This window comes from Meleagris gallopavo, chromosome 3, assembly GCF_000146605.3.
Source record: "Meleagris gallopavo isolate NT-WF06-2002-E0010 breed Aviagen turkey brand Nicholas breeding stock chromosome 3, Turkey_5.1, whole genome shotgun sequence".
Lineage (NCBI taxonomy): Eukaryota > Metazoa > Chordata > Aves > Galliformes > Phasianidae > Meleagris > Meleagris gallopavo.
Genome location: NC_015013.2, coordinates 93053116 through 93061654, shown reverse-complemented (window position 1 = coordinate 93061654; position 8539 = coordinate 93053116). Strand labels below are relative to the sequence as shown.

The following is an 8539-nucleotide window of genomic DNA, read 5'->3' as shown; positions in this document are numbered from 1 at the left end:
CTCTTCTCTTCTCTTCTCTTCTCTTCTCCCAGCTGAACCAGCCCACTTCCCTCAGCCTTTCCTCACAGCAGAGCTGCTCCAGCCCTCTGAGCATCTCAGTGCCTCCTCTGGACCCACTCCCACAGCTCCCTGTCCTTCCTGTGCTGGGGGCCCAGCCCTGGATGCAGGGCTGCAGATGGGGCCTCACAAGAGCCGAGCAGAGGGCGGAAAGGTGCCCACCTATTTCTGCACAGAAGATTGCTGCATTTTCCAGCCTTTTGCTGTAGATTTTTTTGTTGGTTTGTTGGTTGGTTTTTTTGGGGGTCTCAGATTTCAAAGTTTGCTCTCTTGCTTTATGATCTAGAAGCGATGGCCGTTTCAGAGCTGTTTTCACCGTATCGCTTGGCTGCATAGAAAGGTGGTTTTCTAACAGATTTTCTGCAGTGTGCTTTTAGCCTTTTTTTCTTGTATTGATGCTATATTTATAGTAAATTTCCTTTCCGTTCGTTGGTGTTCACCTTTCCCCCCAGGGAAACACCCACAGTAATTCTGTGCCTTCTCAATTTTCTTTTATTGAGGTTTAGAAAGTTTTTTTTTCATCCTTTGCTGGAATGTATCCTTGGTTATCTCATCCCCTTTCTGTACCTGTTCTAATTGAATTGTTCTAATTATCCTTCCTAGCCCTCCATTTCCTTTTGTAATTGACAGTTGCAACAAGGTTTTGGGCTGGGAAGCAGTTCTGTCTCGTCTAGGAGCATCTCAGCGCTCTGCATCTGATAGCCCAGAGCATGGAATCTTGGATGGTACACTGTGGGCTTCTGCCATGCTTTATTGTGTTTTTGCTTCGTAGATGTCTCCGGGAATCATTGCAAACCCTTTTGCTGCTGGTATTGGGCGCAAGAACAGCCTGGAAAGCATCTCATCTATTGACCGGGATCTGAGCCCCGAGGAGCTGGAGGTGCTGCAGAAGGTGGGTGTCCTGGCTGTGGCTGGGAGAGTGGTGTGGAATGGAATACTTGTTAAATGCCAAGCGTTTCCCCGCAGCATCACAAGTAGCGGACTTTGTGTTTACGGGGTCAGCAGCTCCCAGCACACGTGCCAGCGGGCGCTGAGACGCGCTCTGACTTCTTCCTGGGGCTGCCGTCCTCCGTGCAGGGAGAGAGAGCGCGGGGAGACGTGGCTCTAACTTTGGTCTCTCCTAGGAGATGGAAATGGTGAGAGAAGCGACTCAGTGGGAGAGAGAAGAAGTGGAGAAAGTGGTGAGAGATGTTTCGTGTGGTGGAATTTGTTCTTGACAGCAGTTCCGCCCGGGCTGCGGGCCCTGGCGCAGATCTCCTCTACCTGCCTGTGATGGGGGCTGTGGGGGCTGTGGGCCTTCTCTCTCCACAGCGCGCCTCTGGTTGCTTTTTGGCTTTGGCGTGCCTTCCTACGTGCCTCTTTGGTGGTACTTCCCTGTTATTTGTGCAGTTTGTCTTTGTTACCCGCTGGGACTTCCTGGCCAAGGTTTTCTTAAAGCTGCAGCTTTGAGGAAAATGGCCCATTGGCTCGGGAGCCCCACGTTTCATCGCTTCTCTCCGTGATCTGACAGCTTTCATGAGCAGAGATGAGAACGCACAGCTCAAAGCCTGGGGAATCAGCCCCATCCATCAGTCAGGAGTTGGTGCCCCTCGGTTTCCGTGGCTGTTGTTGTGACTGGGCACCAGAGCTTTGTCCCTGAAGGGGTTGGATTTTCCAGTTCTCTCTCTTAAAAAGAGATTTGTATTTATTCAGTTGGAAAACGAGGGAAAATGGAGTTCTTTGGCATTGTCCATCGTCAGTCTGCTCTCCTGGCAAATAAGTATGTGCACATTTTGCATTTCCTCAGGTTTCCAGTTTAGATCTGTTTATCGTTCTGGGTTCTCTCTGTTGTTCAGTCCCTGAGCTGAGCGAACTCACCACTGTTCCCATAGGAGTTTTCAGGAACTCTGTGTACGCCTTCCAGGTTTGGTTCTTTGATAATTCCAATTCTAAGAGACTCCGAATCTCCATGGGCTGATCCATGGCACGTTTCTCTATCTCAGCTCTGCTGCCAGTTATTTCTGTAACCTTACTGCAGAGCTGCCCCAGATGGCTCGGATGTTGCAGGGATGGACTTGCAGCGTTGCCCAGCTCCATCAGCACTGCCTGGAGCTCCTGTTACTTTCCACTTTATGACCTCCAGTTCTGCAGATGATACTTGTCCAAAGCCTACATACCCAGCTTAAAAGTCCCTGAATATCCCTTTGGGTCCTGCAGTTCTCTGGAGCATTGGCGTCTTCTCATGTGGCTCATCACTGTCTGGAGATTGGGAGCGTGATGCTGGGCGTTGATTATTTGCTGGTGGAAACGCACAGGATAGCCTGATAGCTGATGAGAACTCTCTCTGCTCTCCCTGTTCCTCAAGCTGCATCCCATCCATCGGCCTTGTGCCCTCAGGACCCTCTGGGGGCTGCTGATGGAGAGAAGCAGTCGGAAGGGCTGAAATACGCCGTAGGGCAGAGCAATTTCATGCCTTTTGTCCACAGCCCCCACTGTGCTGCAGAGGCTCTGGGCAAAAAGAATATAAATGCACAGATGTAATTCCTCTTGAAATTAAGCACTGGGTATTATTTCTTTCCTCCTGCAGCTCTGAAGCTGCAATGAGTTTGGTCACTGGTGACTTTCATGCCATTCATGCCTACATTGAGCGCTGTGCTCACCCACTGGCTTCAAGCCCTCTGTACAGTTGCCGTCTCTGTAGCTCTGTGGCTGTGATGCTATTAACAAGCATGTGATTTTTCAGGACTTTTTCCTCGGTGGCCACCAGCTCGTGCTCCGTAGATTTGTTTCTCTGTGCCCTTACAGCTTCCCCGCTCTGTGCTCTGCCAGGATCCCTCTTGTAGCTGTCAGCAGCCTTCTCCCATCCCCCAGTGACACCGCATGGGGTTCAGCTCCACTTCCTCTCCCCTAGGAGTTGCCCTGCTGAGGTTCTTAGAGCCACGTGCCCTCTTCCCTCCCCTGGCGACCCCCTGTCTTTACTTGTATGGGATGGCTGTTGCCATCTGCAGTGCCCAGCAGAACGCCAGCTTCTCCTTCCCCGGGCCAAGCTGACGTGCTGATGTCTGCTCACCTCATCCTCTCCACACCCCTCTCCATCCCCCTCTGTTCTCCCTCCGGAATGATTGCCCAGCATGCAGCTGACCTCTCTCCCTCTCTCTTTGCCTGCACTGCTTGGATGCTGGTCTGGCTCTGTCCTGTGGCATGGAAGGAGTGGATGCGTAGGGAGCGGGATGCGGCCACGCGGCAGCTTGAGGAGGCGGCAGAGGTGAGGAGCGTGGTGGGAGGGATGGAGAGATGGAGAGAAGAGGCAGAGCTCAGCCTGAGGGCTGGAGGAGCCCCCGAATGTAGAAGCACTCATTGCCCTCTGCATGTGCTCTCCTCACACCCCTGGACCCTCCAAAAAGCACAGCTTCAGCCTATGAGGAGATAGCAGAAATTGAGAACTCTTCAATGCGGTTGAGGAAGGGATGGTGAAAACCAATGGCTAACGTGTGAAAACAAAATAGGAAGTGATACCAGGCACGATTATACAAGCAGTGTGAGTTAATGCTGAAAATAGATGCCACAGGGGAATTGCGGACTGACTTTCTTAAATATAGAATCATGGAACGTGCTGAGTTGGAAGGCTCCCATAAGGATCATCGAGTCCAATTCCTGTATCTCCAGACTGGAAATCTTTCTGGATTTGGTGAAAACTGGTTATATATATTCAGTATTCTTTTCTCTTTCTTATGAGGCCAGGCTGGATGTGGCTCTGGGCAGCCTGAGCTGCTGGTTGGCGACCCTGCACACAGCAGGGGGTTGGAACTCAATGATCACTGTGGTCCTTTTCAACCCAGGCCATTCTAGGATTCTGTGATTCTGTGAGAGTGGATGCGTGCACTGCACAGGAGAAATGGTGAGGACCAGCATCCCAGTGTGGCTGTTCCCTGCAGCATTTCTCCAGGCCTGTCACTTTTCCCTGTGGCTGCGTTTGGATCACTCCCAGGTTCCCATCCCAGCAGTGGAAGCTTCCTGCAGTGTTAGGAGACAAAGCCTTGGCTGCGACTAGGGGTGGTTTCCTTTTAATTGCTGTCTGTGGTTGATGTAGCTGAATTCTGGCCTGATCTCTTCCTGGTGTTTCTGTTTTGTTTTCTGCTTCCCCCTTCCCCCTTCTCCAGAATGTCACGAGTGAACCTTTGCGAATGGACTATCGGACCCTGGCTGCTTTGCCCAGCAGTGGCTCACAGAGAGTCAATCGCACTGTAAGTGATGGGTGCTGAGTGGTGCACATCCCTGCTCCCTTTCCTGCCCTCTCCTCTGCCTTCGTGTGATGGTAGCGGTGCTCTGCGGAACTGCAGTGGACTTCAGGTGTCTGAAACAGGAGGAGCTGCAGCAGAAAGATTAGAAGGAGAAAAGACGGGGGAGGTTTGGGTTGGATGTGAGGAGGCGGTTTTTCATGCAGAGGGTGGTGAGGCAGTGGCACAGGTTGCCCAAGGAGGCTGTGGATGCTCATCCCATCCCTGCAGGCATCCGAGGCCAGGCTGGATGTGGCTCTGGGCAGCCTGGGCTGCTGGTTGGCGACCTGCACACAGCAGGGGGTTGGAACCAGGTGAGTGTTGTGCTCCTTTGCAGCCCAGGCCATGCTGGGGTTCTGTGATGATTCTATGATTATGACTCCTTATGGGTCCCTATGGCACCCTATGGATTCCTCTGGCACTCTGTGATCTCTGTTCCACTCTGTGTGATCCCCCTGGCACCCTATGGATCCTTATGGCACCCTATGGATCCTTATGGCACCCTATGGATTCCTGTGGCACCATATGGATCCTTACGGCACCCTATGGATCCCTATGGCACCATGTGGGTTCCTGTGGCACCCTCTGGATCCCTATGGCACCCTATGGGTTCCTGTGGCACCCTATGGATCCCTATGGCACCCTGTGGGTTCCTGTGGCACCCTATGGATCCCTATGGAACCCTGTGGGTTCCTGTAGCACCCTATGGATCCCTACGGCACCCTATGAGTTCCTGTGGCACCCTATGGATCCCTATGGCACCCTGTGGGTTCCTGTGGCACCCTATTGATCCTTATGGCACCCTATGGGTTCCTGTGGCACCCTATGGATCCCTATGGCACCCTGTGGGTTCCTGTAGCACCCTATGGATTCCTGTGGCACCCTGTGGGTTCCTGTGGCACCCTGTTGATCCTTATGGCACCCTATGGGTTCCTGTGGCACCCTATGGATCCTTATGACACCCTATGGGTTCTCTGGGCAGCCTGGTGTGGTGGTTGGCACACAGCAGGGGGTTGGAATGAGATGATTGTTGTGGTCCTTTCCAACCCAGGTCATTCTGGGATTCTGTGATTCTACGAAATGGTGGGAGCAGAGAGCCAGGTTGCTTCCCACTGCAGAAAGGGAAGTGGCTTCTGTAGTTGCTTTGGTGCAGGAGATGATGTGAACAAGGCAGAAAGAACAGCCCAGCAAGAGGGAAGAATATACACAAATGAGAGTGTGGGGGCACTGGGGGGGGAAAGAAGCAAGTACTGAAAGCTGCAGAAGCAGGAGGGGAAGATGATGCCAGGCACGGAAGACAACAACGCTGTGTGGAGAGGAAGCAAGGAGTGCAGGGCTCTGGTCCCAAAAGGTTTAAAGCAAGGTTAGGACCCATCTAGAACCGCAAAAGGCGAAGCAGAAGTGATTGCATATCCCATCTAGCACAGGTAATGCCTTTGGCACTACTGCTGCCCCTCTGCCCTCCGGCGTTGCCCTCTCTGATACGTGGTGGGAACTCAGCAAAGAGACAGTCCTGATTCCACGAATGTCACAGATTACAGAGCTATCTGTCCTTCCTGGGTTGTTTAAAATGTCACATCTCTGTCTCTGTTTCCTTTGTCTTCCCTGCATCACATTATTCTGCTGAGTTGCTGCCTGCTCCCTTAGAGCTTCGCGTCCTCAGGCTTTTCCCCAATTCCTTCCCTGCTGTTACAGGGAGGACCAACCCTTTGCTGATGTCATCAGAGACAGAGTATCTCTTTGTTCTCCCATTGTTTCAGATCGTCTCTTCTACCCATCTCTGTTTCGTTCCATTGAGGCAGCTCTTCTCTCGTATTTGTCTATCATCTCGTGACTTATCACCAATTTTGTCTTATTTTGTTCCTCCCCATCCTCCCAAGCATTGCCTTTTCTCTCCTGGCTGTCCACAAAAAAAAAAAATTTTTTTCATCAGAAGAACATTTGAAGTATTTCCAGCATCTCTTCATGTAACTGAGTAGCTGGAAGCGAAGGGAGAGCCAACCCTGTGCAAGCAGCTGTTCCTTTGTGAGCAGCCCAAGAGCTGAGCAGCATTTGGGAGCCTATGGCTGAGCCTGGGAGCGCCTGGGGCTGGAATGTGCAGCAGAGCACTGGAATGCTGCGTGTGGGGCAGCGTCTATAAATGTCCCATCTCAGGGGCATTAGTGCAATTAGTGCACGTTTATCTTCTCCCAGCTGTCTTTTGCTCAGCCCTACCTTTGCTCTGTCTGAAAAAATCCCACCTGCTTTGATTGTGAGATATGGGCTCCAATGACAGCAAGGTTCTGGTTGCATCCAGCCCATGTGGTGACAGCCTGGAAGATTCAAGCAGTCCGAGCAGCAGAAAAGCATGCAGCTCGTAGGGCTGCTCTTTCCAGTGAAGAGAGACTGAGAGAGTTGGGGTCCTCCAGCCTGGAGAAGAGAAAGCTCTGGGGGGACATCCTATAGGAGCCTTCCAGTACCTAAAAGGGCCTACAAGAAGCTGGAGAGGGACTTTGTACATAGGTGTGTAGCGATAGGGCAAGGGGTAACAGAAGAAGGTAGGTTTAGATTGGATATAAGGATAAATATTTTCACAGTGGAGGTGATGAGGCCTGGCACAGGCTGGCCAGAGAAGTGTGAGTGCTCCATATCTGGAGGTGCCCTGGGCAGGCTGATCTGGCAGAAGTGTCCCTGCCGTGGCACGAGGGTTGGAAGTAGATGATCTTTAAGGACCCTTCCAACCCAACCCATTCTATGGTTTATAATCTTTAAGGACCCTTCCAACCCAACCCATTCTATTGTTTGTAATCTTTAAGGACCCTTCCAACCCAACCCATTTTATGGTTTATAATCTTTAAGGACCCTTCCAACCCAACCCAATCCATTCTATGGTTTATAATCTGTAGGGACCCTTCCAACCCAACCCAACCCAACCCAACCCATTCTATGGTTTATAATCTTTAAGGACCCTTCCAACCCAACGCAACCCATTTTATGGTTTATAAAATTTAAAGACCCTTCCAACCCAACCCAACGCAACCCATTCTATGGTTTATAATCTTTAAGGACCCTTCCAACCCAACCCAACCCAGCCCAACTCATTCTATGATTTATAATCTTTAAGGACCCTTCCAATCCAACGCAACCCATTTTACGGTTTATAAAATTTAAGGACCCTTCCAACCCAACCCAACCCAACCCAACCCAACGCAACACATTCTATGGTTTATAATCTTTAAGGACCCTTCCAACCCAACCCAACTCAACGCAATCCATTCTATGGTTTATAACCTTTAAGGACCTTCCAACCCAACCCATTCTTGACTCAATAGCAGATTGTCTACCTGCAGACAACATGCCTGTATGAAGATGCCATCGCCCCATTCCCACAGTGTTACTCTGTTTCAGCTGTTTGGCAGCTCTCACACCAAGCACTTTCTCCTCTAAGCTGTCTTGCATGTTTTCTGCTGCTGTATGACGCCCTTCAAGGCCGTGCAGAGCCGCTCTTCACACTGCTGAGCAGAAGGACGTAGGGTCAATCTGTCACGACTCTGCTGTAGGTTGCAGTGGAATTTCTTACGGGGATGCCCCACGAGTAGTGCCTGGAGAAGGGGCAGATGTTTGTCCCTCTTGGGTTAATCTGTATTGCTGTGTTGGTTGTTCTGGGAGTAGGAGTCCTAAATATGGAACGCATTTTGTGTTTGTGCGGTTTGTACAGCTGGAAGGCTGCATGAAAATTTGCAGACAACACCAAGCTGGGAGGAAGTGTTGATCTGCCTGAGGGGAGAAGGGCAGTACAGAGGGACCCGGATAGAATGGATCGATGGGCAGAGGGTAACTGTATGAGTTTCAGTAGTGCCAAGAGTTGAGGCCTGCATTTTGGTCACAACAACCCCAGGAAACCCTACAGGCTTGGGGAGGAGCGGCTGAAAGCTGCCTGACGGAAAGGGACCTTGGTGCAGTGATGGAGAGTGGGCTGAGTGTGAGCCAGCAGTGTGCGCAGGTGGCCAAGAAGGCCAACGGCATCCTGGCTGGGATCAGGAATGGTGAGCAGGACTGGAAGTCATCCTGCCCTGCACTCGGCACTGGTGAGGCCTCACCTCGAGTGCTGGGTTCAGTTTTGGGCAGCTCAGTACAGAAAGGACGTGGAGGTGCTGCAGCAGGGCCAGAGAAGGGCAGCAAGGCTGGGGAAGGGCTTGGAGAACATGGCCTGCAAGGAGAGACTGAAGGAAGTGGGGCTGTTCAGT

At 51.5% G+C, this 8539-nt stretch overlaps 1 protein-coding gene across 1 annotated transcript in view; it reads left to right on the top strand.

The window, feature by feature from the left end:
• Positions 1-8539, top strand: part of LOC116216496 (protein scribble homolog) — a 41929-nt gene that overhangs the window by 10035 nt on the left and 23355 nt on the right. The window contains exons 5-8 of the mRNA XM_031552983.1: positions 830-949; positions 1182-1238; positions 3245-3301; positions 4197-4280. Coding sequence (XP_031408843.1) covers positions 830-949; positions 1182-1238; positions 3245-3301; positions 4197-4280 — 318 coding nt within the window. The remainder of the gene's footprint in view (positions 1-829; positions 950-1181; positions 1239-3244; positions 3302-4196; positions 4281-8539) is intronic.